This window comes from Carassius carassius, chromosome 34, assembly GCF_963082965.1.
Source record: "Carassius carassius chromosome 34, fCarCar2.1, whole genome shotgun sequence".
NCBI lineage: Eukaryota > Metazoa > Chordata > Actinopteri > Cypriniformes > Cyprinidae > Carassius > Carassius carassius.
Window position 1 is genome coordinate 17,637,152 of NC_081788.1, and position 26,076 is coordinate 17,663,227.

The following is a 26,076-nucleotide window of genomic DNA, read 5'->3' on the forward strand; positions in this document are numbered from 1 at the left end:
ATATATATATACAACCCGAATTCCGGAAAAGTTGGGACGTTTTTTAAATTTTAATAAAATGAAAACTAAAAGACTTTCAAATCACATGAGCCAATATTTTATTCACAATAGAACATAGATAACATAGCAAATGTTTAAACTGAGAAAGTTTACAATTTTATGCACAAAATGAGCTCATTTCAATTTTGATTTCTGCTACAGGTCTCAAAATAGTTGGGACGGGGCATGTTTACCATGGTGTAGCATCTCCTTTTCTTTTCAAAACAGTTTGAAGACGTCTGGGCATTGAGGCTATGAGTTGCTGGAGTTTTGCTGTTGGAATTTGGTCCCATTCTTGCCTTATATAGATTTCCAGCTGCTGAAGAGTTCGTGGTCGTCTTTGACGTATTTTTCGTTTAATGATGCGCCAAATGTTCTCTATAGGTGAAAGATCTGGACTGCAGGCAGGCCAGGATAGCACCCGGACTCTTCTACGATGAAGCCATGCTGTTGTTATAGCTGCAGTATGTGGTTTTGCATTGTCCTGCTGAAATAAACAAGGCCTTCCCTGAAATAGACGTTGTTTGGAGGGAAGCATATGTTGCTCTAAAACCTTTATATACCTTTCAGCATTCACAGAGCCTTCCAAAACATGCAAGCTGCCCATACCGTATGCACTTATGCACCCCCATACCATCAGAGATGCTGGCTTTTGAACTGAACGCTGATAACATGCTGGAAGGTCTCCCTCCTCTTTAGCCCGGAGGACACGGCGTCCGTGATTTCCAACAAGAAGGTCAAATTTGGACTCGTCTGACCATAAAACACTATTCCACTTTGAAATAGTCCATTTTAAATGAGCCTTGGCCCACAGGACACGACGGCGCTTCTGGACTATGTTCACATATGGCTTCCTTTTTGCATGATAGAGCTTTAGTTGGCATCTGCTGATGGCACGGCGGATTGTGTTTACCGACAGTGGTTTCTGAAAGTATTCCTGGGCCCATTTAGTAATGTCATTGACACAATCATGCCGATGAGTGATGCAGTGTCGTCTGAGAGCCCGAAGACCACGGGCATCCAATAAAGGTCTCCGGCCTTGTCCCTTACGCACAGAGATTTCTCCAGTTTCTCTGAATCTTTTGATGATGTTATGCACTGTAGATGATGAGATTTGCAAAGCCTTTGCAATTTGACGTTGAGGAACATTGTTTTTAAAGTTCTACACAATTTTTTTACGCAGTCTTTCACAGATTGGAGAGCCTCTGCCCATCTTTACTTCTGAGAGACTCTGCTTCTCTAAGACAAAGCTTTTATAGCTAATCATGTTACAGACCTGATATCAATTAACTTAATTAATCACTAGATGTTCTCCCAGCTGAATCTTTTCAAAACTGCTTGCTTTTTTAGCCATTTGTTGCCCCCGTGCCAACTTTTTTGAGACCTGTAGCAGGCATTAAATTTTAAATGAGCTAATTAAGTGGATAAAAGTGTAAAATTTCTCAGTTTAAACATTTGCTACGTTATCTATGTTCTATTGTGAAAAAAATATTGGCTCATGTGATTTGAAATTCCTTTAGTTTTCATTTTATTAAAATTTAAAAAACGTCCCAACTTTTCCGGAATTCGGGTTGTATATATATATATATATATATATATATATATATATATATATATATATATATATGTATGTATGTATGTATGTATGTTACCTTCAGTAGTTCTGACAGTTGACAGTTTTTGCTAAAATGTAATTTTAGTAAAGCAAAGTTTTGAGTTAATAAGTTCACTTTAGTGACAATAATGCAAAAGAGCATCATGTCTTAATTAAATCTTTATAAAATCTTAATGAGACGTTCATTATGTTTGTATTGTAGGTCATAACTCGTCACTGTCTGTTACATATCAGCATGGAAGTTAGATTCTGCAACTTAAGAGCATGTTGTAATGATGATAAAATATTTTAAATAATACTTGAATTTATGCTAATAAACTGTTTTTATTTTATTTTTATTTTTTTATCCTCATACCTATCCAAACTGAAGCTTAGTGCTGGTAAAATGCTGATTTATTATTAATTGGATTTTAACATTTTATTTTTAATCCACAGAATCTGTGCAGTGCGACTATTGTATGTTTTGAAGGTCCTTATTGTTGCATGTTATTTTGCTTAATAATGTCCACATGAAACCTATAATTTCTGTATGATAGACCTAAATATAGTAAAACCCAAAGACTTAGCATTAGCATGTTCCTGTCACTGTATATTAAAATCTCAGGTTTCTCCACCATCTCAGTCTATTATTGTGCAATTAGCTTTCCCATTCAAAAGTTATGACGACATAATTTAACATCACTAATCAGTCAGCTGAAACATGAAAAAAATGTTGTTTTTTCTTTTTTTATAACTGCTGTCCTTTTTTCAGTTCTATTTTAAGTTTATATTTGTCTCAAGTGTAATTTTTAGCTCAAAGAGTGATTTTTTTTTTTTAGCTCAAAATCAGTGGTGCTCACAAACCAAGCCTTTCTTTTGAGGGCCTTGTAATTTGTTGGTCTTTACCTCTATTTACCACTACTATTTATGTTTTCTTTCATGTCAAAATGATTTTCATAATTTGACCGATTCTGTTTGTTTAATAAGAACAGCTTAATCAAAACCTTAAAAGTTTATATTAATGTTTGACTGAAGTATCTGTCTTCATGCTGTCCTGAACTGTTAATTATAAAAACATTAAATGGCTCTTAAACTGTTCCAGCTGGTAATGTAAGCATATATCCAGTTGTTTTAAACTCTGTGTTAAATTAAAAGCATTGTATAAAGCTGTCCATTCTGAGGTAATGTAATATTACATATTATAATACCTATATTTAGATCCACCAAGAGTGCACCTTTAGGTAAATCTGATGTGCCTCAAAATTGTCTAATTACAGATGTTAAATTGTCTTGTACCCTAAACCTCAGTGTGTCACCCTCATTTCCGAATACAGCCCGATAAATGTGATTTTTATAGCACTCATCAGTCTGACACCTTAGGTTGGTCTTTATGCTCACGCTGTACCTATATATAATGCATTGCTAATATCAAACAAAATAAAAGAGTATCCGTTTATAAATTACTTCTGATCTGTCATTGTTAGAGATTAACATACAGAACAGGTTACATAACTAGTATAGTATGTACAGTATAAGTGGGAATGGAGAGATGTTAAGAACAGTGAAACATCCTACACTGTTTATCATCACACTTTCAATTAAACCAACTTTTGATTGGTCTTCCTTAATAACCATTTCCCCCCATTATAGATTGTCTAATTGCACATCTGTGGAGAAATCAACCCTTTTTATGAGATTTTAGAATGTTTTACAGTTTTACTTAAGGTAAACATTACTCTATTTAACCTGACAACAACCTGGAATTAGCTACTGCTCGTCTCCATTGTGCTGTGAAAGGCTGTTTTTGGTGTGCATTAAGATTTCAGCATAGCAAAGTTCTATTTCTTTTCTTCCATGAATGATTTAACTGGCTCTCTTATTATTTACTACTTGAAACAATTTGTTACATCAGCCCCTTCATCCAAAATCCGACTGCTGAAACATTAAATATAGAGGCTCGTAGAGGAGCCGGAAGGCGTAAGACTACCCATTGCAGTTTCGCCTTGGCTTTTCAATTGGCTTTTAGTGCGAGACCGCCGCACTACAGAACACACCCCGGTTCGGCAATGTCTGCCCACGACTACTCTATACACTCGTTTGGATCTGTCAGACTATAAGGATGGTGAAAAAATCAGCCAACGGTAATGTTTACCACCCCCCTGCGGGGGAGAAGAAACTGAAAGTCGGCTTTGTGGGACTGGACCCCGGGGCTGCGGAGACGAGCCGAGACGGGGCACTTCTTATCGCCGGTTCCGAGAGCACAAAACGGGGCAGCATCCTGTGCAGACCGAGGTCCAGCATCTCCAGGGGGCGCAGCGCTCATAAAAGAAACGCGCGTTATCGCAGACTGCAAAATTTCCTTTACAATGCGCTGGAAAGACCCCGCGGCTGGGCGTTCATTTACCACGCTTATGTGTGAGTATGTGCTCCGTGATTTGCGTTACTGCGTGGCATGGGAATCACCCTCCTTTACCGCCAGAGATAGTGCTGTGCTGCATCGTCCAGAATGCTGAAAGTTTGAGATGTTGTCGGCCTGCCTGCAGCTTTTGTCGCAGAGCGTCAGTCAGTCAAACAGTGGGAACATATGTAAAAGTTTAGTCCGTGTACTGTAGCAAATGTCAAAGATTAATTCAGACACAGACCGCCAAATAAGCTTTTCACAGCTGTGCATATTTCATAAACTGACATGTTGGAAAGTGTTCACAGATTATTAATAATGCATACAGACTCCGTGCACACGGTATCATTAGGCAGCGGTTTCAGCACCGGTCAGCTCCTGTAGTACCGCGTCACTGCACTCGTGTTTGCTCTAAGCCGCTTTCAAACGAATGCGTTGCTTCCGAAGGGAAGGGGGAAACCGTGCCAGCGGTTCATGGCTACACCGGAGGCATGCAAACGGGGGCGTCGCTGGGTTATTTGCTGTGGCACAGGGATAGGAAAGCTCTAGAAAGTGAAGGGACACATTTTCAGACCTTCTTAGTCTGGTTTATGAATAATAATAGGGTGACGTAACTTTCGCGTAAATGATTGGCTGAAAGGCGCAGTTCGTGAGTCCGAGACCCAGGCGGTGTTTACACGAGACAGGTTCTTGCGTTCAAAAGTAGCTAGACAACAAGAATAAAGTTATATTGAGACTTATTTTTAAAAGTTTAAGTACTTTTACATTGCCATGGCATCTTAAATGTGGCGGTCATGGCAAAACTTTCGAATTCGTCTATGTTTGCTTCAAAAAAGAACAGCGACAGACGCAAAATAGCTACTGTCTACTGTTTATATCAAAACCATGATTGTTACTTTTTTAGGTGCGATTTTTTTTTTGTTCTGAAAAGTACAGGATACAGTCAGATGAAGAAAAATTGCATTGTACTGTATTTAGTGGTTATTTACCTAAAGTCAATTGAAACGTAACCCGAATTGACTACTGTATCGTTTGCTAAATGCATTCCCAACCAAATGAGTATCAGAACAATACACACCAAGGAAGTACTGTAAGTACCATGGTTACTACGATTACTGGGAATCTAGCATTTAATGTAGGCTAAATACTGTATTACAATAATGTAGTAAGTCTACTGCATGTGTGGATCACTGTACCGCTTGCTTACAAAATATGAGCAGTATGTTACTGATGAAATGCTAGAAATGCACATGACAAAGATTACCTGACAACATTTCCATGACTCTGTTGACACAGAGGTGATAAAGTAATTTAATTGCATCTCTATTTATTTTTATTTTCTATTTATGGCCTGTAATATATTTGCACCTTCATTATCCTGCTGAGCTGTCAGTAATAAAAAAAATCTTTATGGATTGAAATATCTGTAGTAATTTGGAACCTAATGGGAATTTAAAAAGAATCAAAAAAGATCCTACTGGATGAACTGAAGTTCTTGCGTGAGGTTCTGTATTATTTTATGAGCCTGTTGGATGTTGTCTAAGCATTATAACCTTTTTCTGTTGGAAGTTCTTCAGGTACATTATATTAGTAATCATAACAGTCCTGTTTTATAACAGACTGTTTTGTTGTAAAAGACCTTGTGTTTGTTTTCTATCATGATGGCATCCTCTAGAAGATTTAAGATCAATTAAGATCATAGGATTGGTTTTCAAATTATGAAACTTTGAAATCCCTTTGTGTTTTTGGCTGGAGAGATAAGATTGGTCCTGTGTTTGAATCTTAAAACAAGACGTAGTATCACTTCTTCTGTAGCCTTTTAGAAACACATATAGCTCAGAGAGTGCTCCATTACCTCAAATGTCTTTGAGATTCATCTCTTATGGCACCTATAAACCAGTCTGTCATAATACAGCATCATAACCTCAGACTGTATCATTGATATTGGAGCTTGAGCTGTCTAATCTTCTGTATAGCTGTAAATGTCTTTGTCTGCTCTGCTGGTCATCGTGCAACCCTCATAGAAGACTCCCACCTACCTGAGACATGAATGTGAGTTCTGAAGATGCATTATTTATACAATCACCATCCATTTTACTCTGTCTAGTGCACAAACACACACACACACACACCGAGTGCAGTGCAGTGTGCTGACTTTGGCCTCTTACTTTAAGTGTGTTTTCCTCTCTCTTTCACAAGCATTAAATGCAGAGATAGCACTTTGCATGCTGTACAGACTCCACTAAGCCTTTATTTCTCGGGCTTAATGAAAAGGGTACAAGGAGATATTTGGAAGTGGTGAATGCTTTGAGTATTTATATCAGCATAGGTACTTAATGTATATGCAACTTAATTTTGCTGATGGTAGTCAGTTATTGGCAGCGAATACAATCAGAGGGTTAAGAATATAATATTCTGGGTCAGTAAGATTTAAAATATTTATATGAATAATAAATTGATCGAAACAGAGGTTTAACTCAGACTGAAAAGTAAAAAAATAATAAATCCCCATGAAAAATATTCAAAACTAAGGCATTACAGAAATTACAAAGTTAAGACATGACCTTTGGACAGTGGGGTCAGAAAAAAACAGGTGGAGAAGAAAATAAACAACCATTTTTACTGTATTTTTGATCAAATAAATGCTGCCTTTGTGAACACGAGAGACTTTCAGGACCCACATTTTTAAACAGTATTTTAATCATTAAGACATTACTTAATTGTGATTTAATATGAATTACAATTTAATTTCACCTAATAACAAATCATTTTATGTTTTGGTTCAGTCTGGAGAGTCTGGTTTTGAGAGAATTGTACTAATGGGGTGAATGAGAGAGATCCATTACTCTTTATGTTTATTCACTGCTGACTCAAAGAATGTCCTTGCTGTCACTCTGTTTTACAGGCCTGTATAATCTACTCCGCTTTACAATTTCCAGATGAGACTGTGGCCGTTGCCAACATTAAGAGCAATAACCAGTCTGACAAAGACAAAAGGGCTTAATGATTATTTGTTTTCATGTTTATTTAACTGGTTATTATTTCTTACATCTGATATTCAGAGGTTCTGCAGGATCACAAATAGTGAGTATCATAATGCTGTATTGTTGCTGAGATAATTGCAGTCTTTACGAGCTTGTGCTTGATGCCTCTGTGGTCAGTTTGTTCATTTGAGAAAATCGTATTAGATATTCGCACTTTCAAAGCAAAATGTTCTGGCAGCCTTTAGAAAAAAATCCTTACCTGATGGCAGGTCATTCAGATCTTAGAGATTGATGCATAAGTCAGTAATTCATCAGCATCAGAGAAGTGCAAAACTTGTATTGAGCTGCTGTTGAAATGCTATGGTTATTCGAGGGTAGTTGTATCAATGACAGTGTGATTTCAGGGCAAGTTTATAATAAATGGCTCCCTTATCATCTGAAGCCACTAATTGGCCATGAAGTCCAAACCAGCTGAGAGCAGGATGGTGAGCAATCATTTCTCATAATGTGATGTGTTTCCTGAAAGCCACGCCTGGTGTCTGATGGCACTGGTTCTGTACGATTCTGCATTTTATTAATTTTTTGGTCCATACAGTAAAGATTAAATTTCCTGTGAGGATTCTTGTTTAAGCTGATTTCCTTTCCATGACTTTCTAATCCGCTGTTTGCCACCTTTATTAATGCAGCTTTCATTTATTAATCTCTGGCCTCATTCCCTTTAGGACCAGTCTGTTTTACTGATCTCCTTCTGTTAGATTGTTCCAAATTAGCAGATAAGTTTCTGTTATGACATAAAATATTAATACCTGTGGCAAGGAGCAGTCTAGTGGGGAGGATGTGTTTTATGCCTGACATCTCTACAGTCATTCAACAGCAACTGCAAAGCTGGTCTGTTTGAGATCAATACTGATATATTGAAAATGAATAGCATAGCATTATAGCATATACAGTAGGTAGAGTTTCTTTATTATAATGTTTTTCTTTGCATAAATTATCGCTCCCTCAGGGCCAAAGACTAAATAGTGTGTGCCTTGTTGACTGAGGTTGGTAAGATCACTGCCAAACTTAAAAAATAAATAAATAAAAATAAAATCTGACTGATCCAAAAAGGAAATTATGGAACTACAAATTGTAAACATGACTCAAAATAATTCAGGGATTCTCAGTAGCTACATCTACAGTATTTTATGATTATTATTATTTATTATATTATTATGTTTAAGATCAAATAACCTTATAATAATAATAAAATATACATGTGTGTGTGTGTGTGTGTTTTTTTCTGGGAGAAAGCAGAATGAAATGGAGACCTTTTCATTAACACCCTCATCATCTCTGTCTGACTTCCTCTCTGAATGTTTTTTTTTTCTGCGTATTGAAGACATTGCATCAGTTATTTGAGTGCTTTCACTGATTGTGTGATGTTCAGATTCCCTGACATTTAACTTTATCACACAGTGCCAAATCTCACAAATCCCTGTTTTGTTGCCTCTCTAATGGTGTGAATCGGGGCAAAACCACTGCGCTAAAAAGTTTTGGTAGTCTCCAGTTAGCTTTGGATGTCAGTTCAGACTCAGAGTATTTCAGGTTTATTTGACATTGTTTTTTTTTGTTTTTTTTTCACTGTACATGGCTGTGAGGCCCAGAGAGGTTTTATGCTAATGAGACTTTCAGCTATTTTAGTCCTTCTCTCTCTTCAGGGATTTATCTCTGAGTTTAACTGCAGAGTGCCAGGAACTCTCCATGGATTCTTGTCTCGCTTAAGCCAGTATTTGTCCTCATAGATCACAAAGCCATCGACAGGCCCGAGAGGCCTCGATTCCAATTACTCATCATGAATATGCATTGACTTCTCTGTCCAAAACAAAATTATGTCAATGAATAACTTCTAATTCTGAAACTTCTTAGTTGGAGCTTGTTTAGATGCTTTGATATATCATGCGAACACAACCCAGCGGTTTTTTTGTTTTGGTTTGATTTACTACTGTCCTGTCTTGCAGGTTTCTGCTGGTGTTCTCCTGCCTGGTCCTGTCAGTGTTCGCAACGATCAAAGAACACAAGAAAAGCTCTGAGAGTGCCTTGTACATCCTGGTCTGTATCTGATCCTCATTTAACATGATTTACAGGCAGAAGCTGATTCATGGCAGTGTTGCTGTCAGATTTTTATATCAAACACTTCAGACTTGTGTGTGCACATTATAGATACTCCAGATCACAATAGAATCTGTTCCACATTCTAACAGAACGTGACAAGTTGGACATTATCCAGTGGTGATGTCAATTGCTGTGAACATGACACTTTATAGATCTGTTTGTGTCAGTGTAACAGTAGCCATCAAGCACTTACATAGTGCTCTTTTAACATAAAGCTTGGATGTACTGTGATAGGTGTATTTTTGAATCATACTTATTATAGCTTTTGGCTATGTATACCTGTTACATTTTGTTACATTTGTCTCATTATATTATATTCTATTATATTATTGGACATTATTTTAAATTTTATATATATATGTACAGTCTATAAGACAGCATAAATAAATGTCAGTAAGTGGATGTGTCTGCTGTCTGTTTAGGAAGTTGTGACAATCGTGGTGTTTGGTGTGGAATATATTGTGAGGATTTGGGCAGCCGGGTGCTGCTGTCGCTACAGAGGATGGAGAGGAAGACTGAGATTTGCACGCAAACCCTTCTCTATCATCGGTTTGAAAATAATTTCTTTTTTTTGGTATTTTCCTCTCTAATGCATGTTCCTCTCTCTCTCTCTCTTGCTATTCTTTCTGCTCAAGAGACAAGAAACAACTTTTTCTGGGGCAGTAAATGAGAAAACTCTCTGAGTTATGACACTTGATACACTGAATGCCAGTACTACAGCAGAATAATATGAACTCCATTAGTGCATGATTTGAAAGAATACATGATGCCAGTGAATATGAGACTGATCCCAATCACATTAGGGGAATAATTCACCCAAAAATGAAAATTTTGTCAGCATTTAACCACCCTGGTGTTGAACACAAATAGAAAACATTCTTCAGTATCTCTCTTGTGTTTTATTGAAGAAAGAATAAATGAGGGTGAGTAAATGTTGACAGAATAAGGATTTTTTTAGTGATCTATCCCTTTAAGATATTAGAAAGGAAATGTTTCTAATTCTCTCTTCCTTCTTCCTCATTCTTTATATAATGCACTCAAGGATGGTGACAGTATAATTGGATTAATCAAATAATTTCATAATGCTTAATCATAATCATTTTTATTTTAATAATGGACTTTCCAATCAAATGGCTTCTTAAAGGATGACAGTCGTCTTTGGGAGGTAATCTGTTAATTAATATATACTCTCTTTTTGCAGATATCATGGTCCTTTTTGCCTCAGTGTCTGTGTTGGCCGCTGGCTCACAGGGAAATGTTTTTGCCACCTCTGCCATACGGAGTCTGAGGTTTCTTCAGATCCTTCGAATGCTGCGTATGGACCGCCGCGGTGGCACATGGAAACTCCTGGGATCTGTTGTTTACGCACACAGCAAGGTGACCATGCCTGTTTACATATGAAAGAATAGTACTTTTTATTTCTGTCCACACTGAAAGCAGAAAATTATATGTATACAACAAAATCACATTGTATCACATTGTGCTTGCCTGGTCAGGATAAAATGTTAAATACCGGATCATTTGTTTAAACTCACATATTGAGTGTCTATCAATGTGCATAATGTATGTATAGACAGATGTTTGTTTGCATATGGATTTGTGTGTTGAATGGGTAGTAAATGTGTACTAATTGAAAACAGATATTGCTAAAGTTCACATTAAGTAGGTTACTGAGTGAGCATATTCCCACCAGTTTGCCATTTGGGTCACTGGGCAGCAAATTCATTATTATCCATTAGTTTCTATTACTGGAGAAACTATATCACTCGGTTTAGTCTGCAGCTATTAAAATAATTGAATGGCCTTAATCACCCGTGAAAGGATTTAGAAGCAATTTTTTTTGCTGTATTAGAGATTTACTGAATAAGAAGTTGGAACAAGGCTATTTAAAATAATCTTTTAATTTATATTGTAACAATGGCTCTGTTCTTTTAAACATTGTTCATTAAAGAATCCTGAAAAAGTGTATCAGTTTGCACATAAGCATCTCAAGGCATAATACAAGTATTGCTGTTTTTAACTTTGATATAGTAAAATATGTTTCCCGAGCATCAAATCAGCATATTAGAATGATTTCTGAAGAATCATGTCACACTGAAGACTGGAGTAATGGCTGCCAAAAATTCCATTTTGCCATTACATGAATAAATTACATTTAAAATATATTCAAATAGAAAAACAAATTATTTTTCAAATTGTAATGATATTTAACAATATTACTCATTTTACTGTTTTTGAATGTAAATACTGCTATGCTGAGCATTAAAGCAGTTTGAAAAATAATCTTTATATGGGATTGCATGCAGTTAGCATTTTTTTTTTTTTTTTTTTGGTTAGGTTAGGAGTGCATCACATGTTCCTGATTTTCCTAACATTTTTGAATCCCTAAATGTAGGAACTCATCACGGCGTGGTATATTGGATTCCTTTGTCTTATCCTGGCGTCTTTCTTGGTGTACTCCGTGGAGAAGGATGACAATGCAGAGATGTTCGACACGTACGCAGACGCCCTCTGGTGGGGGCTGGTAAGTGCTACAGCTTCTTCCTGCTGCCTCAATCTAATCAGATCCAATGAGATGATACGACACAGTGAAATAAGATGCTGTTCAAAGATCCATTTCACAAATGGACCAGTGCCATAAAGAACTGGCAGCTCCTCTTAGCCTCCTTTGGCAGATCATTTTACTCCAAAGTGACTTATAGTAAACTAATAGTGGAAATTACTCCATAAACTGATCTGATGGACACTAACAGGATCCAAACATGAGATTGAATTTAATGACCATCCTAGAGCCTTACTAGGTTTTATTATTAGTATACACACACACAAACTATGCCATTGTTAAGCAAAATCATTTCTATTCTCTAGGTCACTCTTACAACTATTGGTTATGGGGATAAGTTTCCTGTCACATGGAATGGGCGTCTAATTGCTGCCACATTCAGTCTGATCGGTGTAGCTTTTTTCGCTCTTCCTGCGGTGAGTTCCAACCAAGATGATGTTTTGAGCATCTCCAGTGCCTGACTTCAGACTTGGCTCACATACAGTTGTGTTTCTGCACTGTTTTCTTTGTTGCAGGGAATCCTGGGCTCAGGATTTGCTCTAAAGGTTCAAGAGCAGCACAGACAGAAACATTTTGAGAAGCGACGTAACCCTGCCGCGGCTCTTATCCAGGTCAGATCTATAACTCTACTGTAATCCACACCAGACACATTCTGAGGAAATCAGCATTTGTAGGAATTTCTGGAGTCTATAAATGTGCTTACTAATATCTTTCAGTTGGACTACTAATAGCATGTTTAGCTGATGTTGACTTTGCTATGATAAAAATGGTAAATTAAGGATCATCTTTTAGCTCTCATCAGGTTTTCTTTGATTTAGATGGCTTGGAATGTTGATGGTTACTGCATACAGTAATGTATTACTATGGAAGTCATTTGCTGCTTTAGAAGTTAATTTCAAAGATTTTTTCCCCCCACATCAGGCAGCTTGGAGATTTTATGCCACAAATCTTTCACGGACAGACCTGCTTTCCACATGGGACTTTTATGAGCAGACTGTGTCGGTCCCAATGTACAGGTAGTCATCTTGAAGACCAATGTAACTGTAGATACTGTATTTTAATGACCCATTTGTTTGTTAGCGTGTTGTTTTTATGTTTATATTAATTCTCATTAGCATTTTTTTAATATTTTCAACTTCTTTTAATAAACTCTCTTCAAGAGTTTGATACGCTAAAAGTCTTTTCCCTGTTCTCCCTCTATCTGAAGACTCATCCCTCCTGTAAATCAACTCGACATTTTAAGGAGCCTGACAGGAAAATCTGGTTTCAGGTCTGTTCATTTTACAAAAGAGCATTTAAAACTCTTTAATATGTAAATAATATTAGAATTATCATATCTCAGAGGGGTCTAAAGTCTGAGACCACACTGAAAATCTGGATTTATTTGAACAACTTGAACCTGTAAATAATCGAATGTTTTAAATGTGTGCAACAAGGAAAAGTTAATGACAATGCTGAAGAAATTCTTCAGATTCAGCATTATTACTAGCTCATTAATCACACACGGTCAGACGTTTTTGCTTCCGATGATCTTTGGATCACATCATGCTTGAGAACATAATAATTAGGCTTTACACAGACTTGTAGTTTATGCGGCTGAAATGCTGATAATTTTCACACAAATTGTCATGCTGATAAAATAATAATAGAACCTATATTAGAAAAGAATGGGAAAAAGAAAGTCAGAATATTCAATAGTTCTCTCAGTCTTTTGGCCTCCACTGTGTTTGTTAATGTTATTCCTGTTTAAAATGTTTGTTCATGGTGTTGCCTGCTTTAATCTCATGTCTTTATTGCTTTCAACATCACATTTTTCTCTCTTTCTAAAGGAAGGACTCCCAGCTAGAAGTCACTCCAAGGTTTGTTGTCATGGATTTTGCCATAGATCAGTGGTCACCAATCTCGGTCCTGGAGGGCCACTGTCCTGCAGAGTTTAGCTCCAACCAGCTCCAACACACCTGTTTGAAAGTCAGTATGCCTAGTGAGATCTTGATTAGCTGGTTCAGGTGTGTTTATTTGGGGTTGGAGCTAAACTCTGCAGGACAGCGGCCCTCCAGGACTGAGATTGGTGACCCCTGCCATAGATACTTGACTATTCCCAACACGTCAGTCTAAACCTCATTCAAACACATTGATAATTGTAGTTTCAGAGCACTATCATCATTTTTCAAATGAGAAAACAGCCCATATTGCTGTGTTTGAAGTCATTTCAAATCATAAATGTTATTCAAAGACAACCTTGTTGCACTTTATACTGCAGTATTTTCAAGTGTTTTTTACAGGGTGATGAATAAGTCAGTATCATACTGAGACAAGCATAATCAATGCAGTTGAATGGTTTTAATGCTGAAATGTCTTATTAAAGAAAACAATCAAACGTTTTTTTATGTTTTGCCCTGTAAAACACCTGCTACTGTAATCCTGTAAAATCAAGTGCAGCCTGTGACTCATTAAAACAACATATTTCTATTTCATTCAGTGTAACAGCAGATGAAAAAAAACAGCATATGCTGGTAAGTTATGTTTTGAAGCATGGTAGCTGGTTTGAGCTGGTCCTGAGCAGGAGCTAGTTGCTTAAGACCAGGACTTGACCAGTACATAACCAGCTTAAACCAGCTCATGACCAACTAGGGACCAGTTCAAACCAGCTGCCAAGCTTCAAAACATACCTGACCAGCATATGCTTGTTTCTTTCGACAGGGTAGCTCAAAATCTGTTGGATGCTTTGGGGGTTTTTAGGGGGAAATACCTCAGATTTTTGGTCCCACAGTTGGACATGGCCTAAACCATTTTTGACCACTACTTGTATAATCTTTTCTCTCTCATAACCCACTCCAACCACATTCGCAGTAGTGAGATTTCACACAAAGACACCCTGTGTGGGTGCTGCCCGAGAAGCAATAGGTACCGTAGCACAAAGATACTAACGTCTGCACGCCCAGATCTCTCTCTTCAGCATTTGAATTAGTCTCTTTCCTTCCCTACTGACTTTGATTTTTCCCCTATTTCTAAACGTATTCCTTCAGTGTGTACCATCATCAGCTCAAGTGAAATATTTCAACATTTTTTGAGACATACAGCATAGTGCACATTCATATTTTAATCTCTCGTTACATCAGGTGAGCTGAGAAATGTTCTGCTCTCCATCATCTAAAAATGTTGTCTTGTTCGAACCAGAGAAGCAGACATTTGTTGTTGTTTTTTGCGGATCAGCTTTCCCACTTTGCACCTGGAAGCGCTTCCCATCGCTTTTGACCTCAATCCCATGAGACCATCCTCCTCTGCAAGCTGCCTCGTGTTTTATTGGAGTCTCTCACTTTTTCATTTATTCATTTGGCTGTTTTTAAAAGGTGTTTAATGTAACGGTTGTGTATTTTTTCAGCATGCCCAACAACATGCATGTGTTTCTTTGCTTTGTTGTTGAAAAGTTTCCGCTGTGGCAGCATGTGGGTCTGCTGTTGTATCCAGAAGTTGTGGATTGCATTGCATGACTGAGAAGCAGCATTATCCATGTCTTTTACCATGTGAGTCTGATCTTTATTAAAGTAGAATGCAGAAACGATACATTCAGTTTTTAATGTACAGTTGTGAAATTGCTTACAATGTCTAACGGTTACATGTTTCAGTCATTTTAGAAATGTACATATCTTTATTTTTTAAGCACGTATTTGTTTATTACATTTCATTTTTGGTGGCTTCATTTTTTTCTTTTATTTTTAAAAATTCTTTCTTTTAAGACTCTTTATAAGCTGTAACATGCAAACAAGAACAGTAGTAGTAAGTTTTCTAATAAATATGCTTTTAGCTGTTTAACCAGTTGTATCTGATGAAATCCATCTACATTTCGTTTTAATTAGCAATTTTCTTAGTTTTTTTGGTCTTCAATATAATTTACTGACTATTCTCTTTTTAGCACTGGGTGCTTTCAGGAATTATTTCTCTCACCACACTGGAAAATAGTTCTAAGTGTCGGCTCAGGATGATTTGTCTGTTTCCTTTGCTTTTTTTGTCTGTCTTTTGTGTGTCATTGTGTCTGCTGTGCAGTGGTAAGCCCAGCTTGAAAGAGAAAGGCAGTCCCTCTAAGAGCACAGGGGGGAAGGAGGCTAAGACCCCCAAGGCAGAGGAGGGAGTCAAAGAGAGTCCAAGCAAAGTGACCAAGAGCTTGAGCTTCACAGAGCGGAACAAAGCAAAACACGCTTTCAGGATGAAAGACGGAGCTTCTCGGCAGAACTCTGAAGGTTAGAGAAAGTTGTCATGCACACATACACAGGAATATTGGGATACACACTCGGTTATTTGGAGTGCAAGATAAATCTGATTTTAAATACTTAAGTACATTCACCTGTACATTACAATACTAATTTACAACACTCGCTCTGGATTTTTTTCTTTTCTTCTTAAGTGTCAGTGTGGGACTTCAGCAGCTAGAGAGAATAGTTTGTAATTCCCTGGCACAGGACCAGATGCCACAATGGATTGCTCAATGTATTGTAGCACAAAAGATGGTGTCAGTGACAGTCCATTCATTAGAATTCAGAAGATGACAGGTGTGTGTTTCTATTTAAAGAAACAGCCCAACAGAAAAACTGATCTGAATTTCCAGTTTAGTCCCCTTGCAGAAAAACATGAAAGTGGCTTAATATTTCAGAACATGTTTGCAGTGAAACATTATATTATTCTCTAAAGATGCTTGTTGATGCTGAACCACTTGTGGCTTTTCAGCTGCAGTAATTGGAGGAGCAGGTTTATATGGCCTTAGATGCTTGATCCCCCAAAATATTTAATCAATGGTGAAATTCTTTGGGGGGGATTCACTAATAATGAATTGCATCAGCTAATAGTTTTTTTGTGTGTGTGTGTCTGTGTGTTTTTTGCCCATGCTACTGCATTTGTATTTTTAAGTACCTGGTTCACTACAGGAACTTCAAATCAGGCAACAGTGCAAATGCCTCAATATTTCATGCTGAATGAAATTCATACAGCAGCATTTGCTGATATAGAATGTTTGCCCTGGGAAGACTGACAATTAAACTGGATTTTGAATGGTTAGTGAAGGAGATGTAGTTTTTTTCACTAAAATTCCACTTGCTACAGTGTCACAGTTGTTAAGTGAATTCGCCCCTTCCTGTTTCTCTTATGACATCTGCAGTGCTCAACTTAATATATATATATATATATATATATATATATATATATATATATATATATATATATATATATATATATATATACGTGTGTGTGTGTGTGTGTGTGTGTGTGTGTGTGTGTGTGTGTGTGTGTAAATGGATCCATTTTATGTATTTCACTTCCTGCACACTCATCCGTTTCTCTCTCATTTCTCTCTACTGAAAAAAATAAAGTGCTGATTGAGTTGCAAGATGAGGACTTCGCCGTGAAGAGTTCTCCAGGTTAGGCCATGATCCAGAAATATGATCCAAAAAGCACAGAGATGACAGAGCAGTTTCTCTTAGAAGTTGACTACATTTAATCAGAATCTGTAAACACAGCAATGCAGAGATCACTGCTTTCGCAAAGGCCACATGGTAGAAATGACCAGCTAAAATTTTGGAGAAATAACAACCAGCATCACTGACCTCAGCTGAGAGAATTTATATAAATAACTTATGCAACACACTGATATGTGAGCTAGAATAATAATTTACTATCTTCCTACTTTATTTATTGGAGAAATATTATGTTTTTTTTATTATTATTAGATATACTAATTATAATATTGTTACAGTCAAGACCTTTGAGGTGGACCAAAATCACAATTTTAAGCGAGGGTTGCAGATATTTAATGTTTAAAACTAGCTTAATTTCATGATAGATTACTTTTTTGTTACTTAATAATTTAACTTACATATCAAATAGTATCAAAAAAGAAAACATGGGATTGGGATTGGTAAAAAAAAGAGTAATTTAATATTAAAGTATAATATTTTCATGGAAAGTGCTTTTTAATGAGATAAGTCAATTTTAATGAGTAAGTCAGCAAATCCCCCCCTCTCTTAATGTAAAATAAGCCCAATATATGCAAAAACCATGTGTTATACAGTTGCATGGTTGAAATCATTGTCATCTTTGACCATTTCTCTCTCATCTCTATTTCTTTCTCTCTATCTTTCACCTTTTCTCTCTTTTTCTCTTCACATTTTGGCAGCGATTGAGGGCTTAATCAGTAAGACTTTCTGTTGTCCGGGGCTGCATCTCTTTAACACTAGTCCAAAAATAAATCTCAATGGCAGTCTATAAAGAAGCACTATGCATGTTTTAAAAATAGCACCTTAATTACTGAACTGCAGCATATCTTCACAGATCTGCCCATCATCCAACACTCTCTGTCATGAACGCTTGGCTGAAAGTTCATTTCACTTGATTTATCACACAAAATATGAATTCCTTCGATGATGCTTGGATAGTTTTTATAGCAGCTGTATTAGCCTTTTCTGTCACCCATATGATGGTGAAGTGTGATAGCAGAGCAAAGCAGCCTGGATATCTGTCTCATGCTCATCCCATGACAGAATGTGTTCCATGAAGGTGTTAATGAAACACTTTGCAACTTACACGTTCCATCAAATACTTTGCACTAACCTGCATGACAGAATTTCTCAGCTTATGAAGGAAACAAGTATGTTTCCAGAAATCTGTCTTGTGCAGTTTTAACTACGTAGCTGGTTGTTATGTAATTTGAATTGGATATGCTTTTTCGGATGTCCCATCCTCATTCATATGGCATAAGGATGACACATGTAGTACTTATACCTTTTCTTTTTTTTTGTCTTAGCTTAGAGGGTTCCCAGACAGCAAGCAGTTTCGGCCCAGATCCGGCCCACAACTGGCCCGCATGGATTTTACATGGGCCAGATGTGGGTCTGATCTGGGCCAACACTATTTTGCTGTCTGGGTTGAAATTTGCTTGATTGCTAGATTTTGTTAGGTGCACAAAAGTTTCTCTCATATGTGCTATTGAGATAATAGGCTAGCAGGTTCTGTAAGTGCTTCATGCATGAGTAACACTACTGTTTAAAACTTTGAAATATTAAAAGCATGTCTGAAGCTTTTGACTAATGCTGAAAATATGATAATGAGATTAAGAGGGATATCAGTTTCACAGATGCAGAAATTTCGCAGAACCTTTTTTTGTTTATTTTTTTACCCCTGGAGTACCCCGGAGTGTGGAATAAATTGATTTCAATTTACAAAATCTCACCTGTCATTTAGCATTCACTTTTTTTCCAAAGTGTATAATAATAAATAAAAGGAAAGTCACTTAGGGGTAATTGGTCATGTAAGTGCCATTCATGTGCTTAGGGATAGGTCTCCCAAAAATGTATTCAACATTATGTTGTTTCAGGCCTGTATGATGATCTATAATATTTTATTCTAGCAATATCACATGAGCAGCTATTGTACTGAATTTCAGCATAGCTTTGCATACCCTTATTCCTACAGCTAAAATACAGTCATGCTGATTTTCAGAACAGCATCATCATTTGCAAGTGTGATATTGATTTTATACAACAGTTCTGTAAATAGGGCGTTATTTCAAGTAACTTCACACAACTTCAACTTGATGCTCTGGTTGAGAATGGCGGAAACGCAGGCAGAGTTGCACTGCAGTTGGACTACAGTAAATATCATTCTTGGAACGCCACTCAGCCAATCGAATTCAAGGGCTGGAACTAACTGTTGTATAATGTAGAGTGCCTTTATCAGTGTATTGAGCATGTGTGTGCTATGCAGATGTTTTCTGTCATCTTTAATCTCTTGTCAGAGGGCTGTTCTTCGTCAACATTAGGACTCTTTACATTGGGAGCTGCCTGTGGTTTTGTGTTGTAGAGGCAAGTCTTCCAGATGAGTTTGGGGACGACAGGGGTCTCCACTGCGAGTTTGTGCCAGATCTGTCTCCAGGACTCAAGTTCACCATCAGAGCAATCTGGTAAGAGGCAGAAATCTCCAGAAAATTGTGTTGCTCTGAAACAATTATGTATATTTCTAATATATATATTTTTTTAATAAAACTTTTTTTAAATAACTAAATACATTTTAATTTATTTTAAACATTTTGAATTATTCATATTTGTTTAAAAATGCTGAAAACACAAATTTAACTGGTGGGATAATCAAATGTTTATTATATGATAATTTTCAGATATGTTAAACCCTTATTAAAGACCTCTTCTGTATTTCCCAGTATTATGCGGTTCCTGGTGTCTAAGAGGAGATTTAAAGAGAGCCTCAGGCCCTATGACGTGATGGATGTGATTGAGCAGTATTCAGCAGGCCATCTGGACATGCTGTCACGCATCAAAAACCTTCAGTCCAGGCAAGACTTCAGTCCGTCTAGAACAAAAAGAATCACATCACAAAGTTTTCAACGTCCTGGTAACCTTCTGACAGTGACAGGATCCACCTGCTTCATTAGTAAATCAGGATTGGTTAAGAGCTGTAGCTGGATTGTAAACTGCACCCTCTGGCGGTCACTATTTGATATTACAGAATATTATTTGATATTACAGAAAAAAAAAACAATCTAAAGCAGGATGAGATATATCAACACTGCTTGATCAAAATCACATTCACAGTGTTTTTATTTTCTGTCACATTCAAAATGATTTGAATTCAGATTCACTCCTCTTCTCTCAAACAAGCCTCATATATGTTGTGAAATAACATCCACACATATTCCAATATATTCCATTTCTATCATACATGTAAACATGAATCACTGTTCCTGGAAGTGGGTGAGAACAGGCATGTATGGAATCTATTCTTTCTTATTTGTCGACGGTCCTCCACGCTGGGTTACAGGGAGTGGTTTCCATGTGTTGCTTGATGATGCTTGGTATCCATGTTCTCTCTGTGTACTTTGCCAGGATAGATTTGATTGTGGGTCCCCCTGCCCCCTCGACCCCTCGTCACAAGAAGTACGTAATCATTCACCAATGGCGTTCCCAGGCTGAATGGGTTTATTATTGGACAGCATTATATTAAAAACTGCAGTGTCATGAAAGTTATGACTGAAATCATGAGGGAAAATTTGTCACTTACTGGTAGGATTGTTTCTTGATTGGTTATTGTGTGTTCACATTGAGAAAGATTTACATTTTGGATGGATATAATTATTTATAAATAATTCACTGCTTTAGAATTGAGCTTATGAAAAGTTATTTCATGAATTTTTAATTAAAAAAAAGTATTTTTGCTGTACAATAATACAACACACTATGGTGTGACCATGCAGCCTGTTTACCGGGGGACGGATGCAATTGTGCATGTTGTTCCAGGCTTTAAAAAGGAGAGAATAATTTAAATGTACAGTGTGTATAACACACAAAGCATCATAAGGCATGGAACCAGGAGACATTTTTTATTATTTTTCATTTATTTCCCAACATTATTAAAGTCAAATTCCCTGCCACTGGTGCAGTATGTTTGAAAAACAATTTTGGGAAGCTACTTCAAGGATGCAAAATCTTTCTGATGATATAATTTATAATTTAATCCAAGACGTTTTACTGGGTTTTTGAATAAATTAATATGAGTCTCAACTGAGATGGCAGTACAAAACTATATTATTATTATTAGTAGTATACAAATAATAACTAACAACAGCATTTAACAAAATATTCTGTTATAAAAAAGTAGACCAAACAGGCAGTGCAGGGACTTGAATTGGTGAAATTATTTTATTATTAATTTACATAAACCACCTAATTCAACAGATTTTGCTAGAATGATTCAGACAGTGTTATGTTAGTACAGCCCCTGGCAAAAAGTATGGAATCACCCCTCTCAGAAGATGTTCATTCAAATGTTTAATTGTGTAGAGCAAAAACCAAGCACATATATGCCACAAAAATTTTTCACTCAACAAAACAATATTCTGGCTGTATAAAACACTTAAAAAAACAACAAGGAAAGATAACTATAGTCAATTACAACTGTTTTTACAGATCAAACAGAGGAAAAAAATATGGAATCACACAAATCTTAGGAAAATTATATGGAAAAACAAACACCTGTATCTGATTACAACTGCTAATTAGTCTGCAGTTAAAAACGAGTGCTTGCACACATTAGTGATGTGTTGAACCAAGATGATTGACATAACTCAAGGCTCCAACACGAGAGATGTCAGTTGAAACAAAGGAGAGGATTATCAAACTTCTCAAAGAAGGTAAATCTTCATGGAATGTTGCAAAAGATGTTGGTTGTTCCCAGTCAGCTGTGTCTAAAATCTGGACCAAGTACAAATCAAATGGAAAGGTTGTAAAAGGGAAGCGTACTGGTAGACCAAGAAAGACATCAAAGCGCCAAGAAAGAAAACTTAAAGCAATATGCATTGAAAACAGAAAATGCACAACAAAACAAATTAGGAACAAATGGGCAGAAAGTGGAGTTCATGTCTGTGACCGGACTGTAAGAAATCGCCTAAAAGAAATGGGATTTACATACAGAAAAGCCAAACGAAAACCATCATTAACATCTAAACAGAAAAAAACAAGGTTTCAGTGGGCTAAAGAAAGACAATCTTGGACTGTGGATGACTGGATGAGAGTTATATTCAGTGATGAATCACGAATCTGCATTGGGCAGGATGATGATGCTGGAACTTTTGTTTGGTGCCGTTCCAATGAAATTTATAAAGACAACTGCCTGAAGAAAACATGCAAATTTCCACAATCATTAATGATATGGGGTTGTATGTCAGGTAAAGGTATGGGAGAGATGACAGTCATTACATCTTCTATAAAAGTTTATGTTGAGATTTTGGACACTTTTCTTATTCCATCAATTGAAAGGATGTTTGGTGATGGTAGCATCATTTCTCAGGATGATAATGCATCGTGCCATAGGGCAAAATCTGTGAAAACATTTCTACAGGAAAGACATATAATGTCAATGGCATGGCCTGCAAATAGTCCGGACCTCAATCCAATTGAAAATCTGTGGTGGAAATTAAAGAAAATGGTCCACGACAAGGCTCCAACCTGCAAAGCTGATCTGGCAACTGCAATAAGACAAAGCTGGAGACAGATTGATGAAGTATACTGTTTGTCATTAGTTAAATCCATGCCTCAGAGAATTCAAGCTGTTATAAAAGCCAGAGGTGGTGCAACAAAGTACTAGTAGTGTTTTTATTTGGTGATTCCATATAATTTTCCTCAGATTTGTGTGATTCCATATTTTTTTCCTCTGTTTGATCTGTAACAACAGTTGTAATTGACTATAGTTATCTTTCTTTGTTGTTTTTTTAAGTGTTTTATAAAGCCTGAATATTGTTTTGTTGAGTGAAAATTGTTTTTTTTGGCATATATGTGCTTGGTTTTTGCTCTACACAATTAAACATTTGAATGAACATCTTCTGAGAGGGGTGATTCCATACTTTTTGCCAGGGGTTGTATTATTAGTTATTTTAGTATTTATATACTATTGTTGTTTTTATTGTTATTTAGAATTAGCTTTTTATTTTTGAATGTTCAGTTGAATCATTTGTTTGTTTCATAATTGCTTTTGCCTCTTCTTTTTTAGTTTACTACAGTTTAAGCTTTAGTTAACAATAACAAAACTGATTCTGACCTAGCTAAGCAGAAGGCCTTTATGCCCTAAAAAAAAAAGATTTAATTGAAAGGATCATACTTGATAGATAACACCTCTTAGGACAAATGATTCATTAGAATAATCAGATTTCCATATTGAAAAATATAGTTAAATTAGTTTTTTCTTCATTTTTATTCAGTTGCTCCCCAACACTGCTGTCAATAACTGCAAAGAAAGACACTCAGATGTGTTTTAATTGCAGTATTGTGAGCATTCATCTCAATGTAATGCTGTACCACATATTTGTTTAAAAGAGTCATCTTTCCAACGAGATTCCCAAGTCCCAGATGAATGCATGCCGATTAATAACTTTGCAGTATTGCATGCAGCATGCAATATCACATTCACTCAATTTCAGCAAATCAGGCTTCAATCATTTTCTCTGTTGTTTCAACCCTGCTGTCCTATGTTTGCATTCGCATGCTCAAGTTCTTCTCCATAAGTTTCTGTTAACTTGACACGGTACAGTGCACAGTGAACCATTGTATCTCAGTGTGGATGTGGGTGTATTGACTATGTGTCGAAGTGATGGTCTATTGGATCCCTAGAGTGGATCAGATTTTGGGAAAGGGAGCTGCACAAGGAGAAAAGGACAAGCCCAAAAGCGACACAGAGATGGCTGAGGACCCAAGCATGATGGGACGTCTGAGCAAAATGGAGAAACAGGTTAAGCATGTTATGTCAAGTTCATTTGGTGTAGAATTGTACACTCTTAAAATAAAGGTTCATTATTGGCATATATGGTTCCATAAAGAACCTTTAACATTTATGGAACATCTTCATTCAACAATAGTTCTTTATAGTGAAACTGTAAATAAAATAATAAAAAGTAAAAAAAAAACATAGCTGTTTGTACAGAAAGGTTGTTCGTCTTTTCTTATTAAGAGTGTATATGTCAAAGCTAAAGGGCCTTGTTGTCTCTCCCTGTGCAGGTGGGGGCAATGGACCTCAAACTCAACTTTTTGGTCAGCTTGTACACCACCCACATGGGCATCCCACGATCTGAGACTGAAGCCCTTCTGGGCTTTAAAATGCCTTACCCTGCTCCTCCTTACCACAGCCCTGACCATAAGAGTGAGAAAGCACAGAACGAGAAAGAGGATGCGTCCCCTGTCCATCCCGGTCCCAACGGGACTCCCACTGACAGCGAATGTAGGCCCTCTACCTCATGGCATCAGCAGGATGAGCATCCCCTCAGTGTGCCTCTCTGGAACAACAGCCGAGGAGTTTCGCCGATAGGCACCGACGACCCCTCGCTGTACCGCATCCCACCTCCACCGTTCCACGAGAACGGGGATAACAGTCGCTCACGGAGGTCCAGGAGATCCGTCCAGCAGCAGGCGGCCGAGAGCGACACGTCCGTCTCCATTCCCTCAGTGGACCATGAAGAACTAGAGCGTTCTTTTAGCGGCTTTAGCATTTCTCAGGCCAGGGAAGAGGATTACGTGCCTCCGGTGGGTCTGAGGCTTATTGGTGGAGGCGGCGGGATGCTGTGTACCCGTCTCAGGCCTTATCTGGCAGAGGCGGAGTCGGATACGGACTCTGACCTCTGTACGCCAGGAGCGCCATCCCCTCTTTCGTTTACAGGAGAGGGGCCTTTCAGTGACAGGATGTGGCCTGGTCTGAAATAGTATGGAGTTTCTTGTGCAGACCAGTGTCCTGGATGCACTGTAGCTGATGGATGTGTATGAGGCCATTTAAACCATTGTCCATCTCAAAAACAAAAATGTGGGAGTGATTACAGACTGCATTGATGCAAAAGTCAATCTTAAACATTGCAATTTAAAAAAGAGCCCAATCATGGAGGCAAAGGATGTGTGCATTCACAAGCGGAAAAGATTGTGTGTATTCAAGTACAGCCTAGGCATGGATCTTCCAAACAAAGAAGACACCTCTTCTGTATTAGTTTGCATAGTCACCACAGCTAATGCAGAATCAAATGCACTTTTCCTTACAACTATAATTTTGATTAATGATATATTTATTTATTTATTAGTATCATCTTTTTTTCTGAAATGTGTTATGAGACTGTTATGAAAATGTGTAGTTAATCAGGGCATGTGTTCATAGTAAACATCTTAAATTGAAAGGTTCATTTAGAGAAAATAATTTCAGCCAAAGAAAAAGAGCAGAAAGCTGAGCATGCCTTACTTCTTCCCTATTACATTTCTCATCTGTAGGATAGAAAGATTGATTCATTTTGTATAGCTACTTTTAAAATCAAAGCACTTATGGATAAAGACACATACTTTTGGAGGAACTATTAATATTTGTACGAACCTTGGTGATGGTCAGAGGAGAAATATCCATGCTATTGTATGCAGTCAGTTTTGATTTTCTAGATTTGGTAACTTGCATTATGATATCATGATTTATTCTGTAGAGAAGAAGACACTGAATAATAATCAGACCTAAAAATTAATTAAATGCATGGCATGTTTATGGAATATAGCTTGTTGACAACCTAATAGGATGACAAATGAGATTAGAAAGAAATGGCGTTGAAAGAAAGTCCCTTTAACTGCAGTCACATATAGTCAGGGATAAACGAACTGAAAAGGTATCAAAAGTATTTATTTGTCAGTTTTACTCTGAAAGCACTTGTTTGTGCCCAGAGACCACATACATCTGTATCACTTTTCCTAGTAAGGAGGAAGATTCATCTATCTAGATTTGGTTTACATAAGAAAACAGGGATAACCATCATGTTAAAAGACAAACATTTTTCAAAGCT

The 26,076-nt window shown here is 37.1% G+C and overlaps 1 protein-coding gene across 2 annotated transcripts; it reads left to right on the forward strand.

The window, feature by feature from the left end:
• The first annotated feature begins 3,616 nt into the window (after positions 1–3,616).
• On the forward strand, positions 3,617–25,921 carry LOC132114559 (potassium voltage-gated channel subfamily KQT member 2-like). 2 transcript variants are annotated; one of them, XM_059522733.1, is made up of 17 exons: positions 3,617–4,048; positions 9,016–9,106; positions 9,592–9,718; positions 10,371–10,546; positions 11,565–11,693; positions 12,038–12,148; positions 12,248–12,343; positions 12,654–12,748; positions 12,940–13,002; positions 13,562–13,591; positions 14,583–14,636; positions 15,777–15,970; positions 19,578–19,677; positions 19,933–20,064; positions 20,615–20,665; positions 23,891–24,008; positions 24,275–25,921. In XM_059522733.1, the coding sequence occupies exons 1-17, from the start codon at positions 3,753–3,755 to the stop codon at positions 24,971–24,973; spliced, it is 2,562 nt and encodes an 853-aa protein (XP_059378716.1). In that variant the 5' UTR covers positions 3,617–3,752; the 3' UTR covers positions 24,974–25,921. The 2 variants fall into 2 exon arrangements, with proteins under 2 accessions (XP_059378716.1, XP_059378715.1); XM_059522732.1 differs by lacking the exon at positions 14,583–14,636.
• The last annotated feature ends 155 nt before the right edge of the window (positions 25,922–26,076 follow it).

What these genes read in the sequence shown, in the direction of transcription:
- LOC132114559 (XM_059522733.1), top strand. Translation starts at nt 3,753, where the DNA reads ATGGTGAAAAAATCAGCCAACGGTAATGTTTACCACCCCCCTGCGGGG. An exon ending in TTCATTTACCACGCTTATGT is followed by an intron (nt 4,049 to 9,015) that starts GTGAGTATGTGC and finishes CCTGTCTTGCAG; the next exon opens with GTTTCTGCTGGTGTTCTCCT. An exon ending in CTGCCGCGGCTCTTATCCAG is followed by an intron (nt 12,344 to 12,653) that starts GTCAGATCTATA and finishes CCCCCACATCAG; the next exon opens with GCAGCTTGGAGATTTTATGC.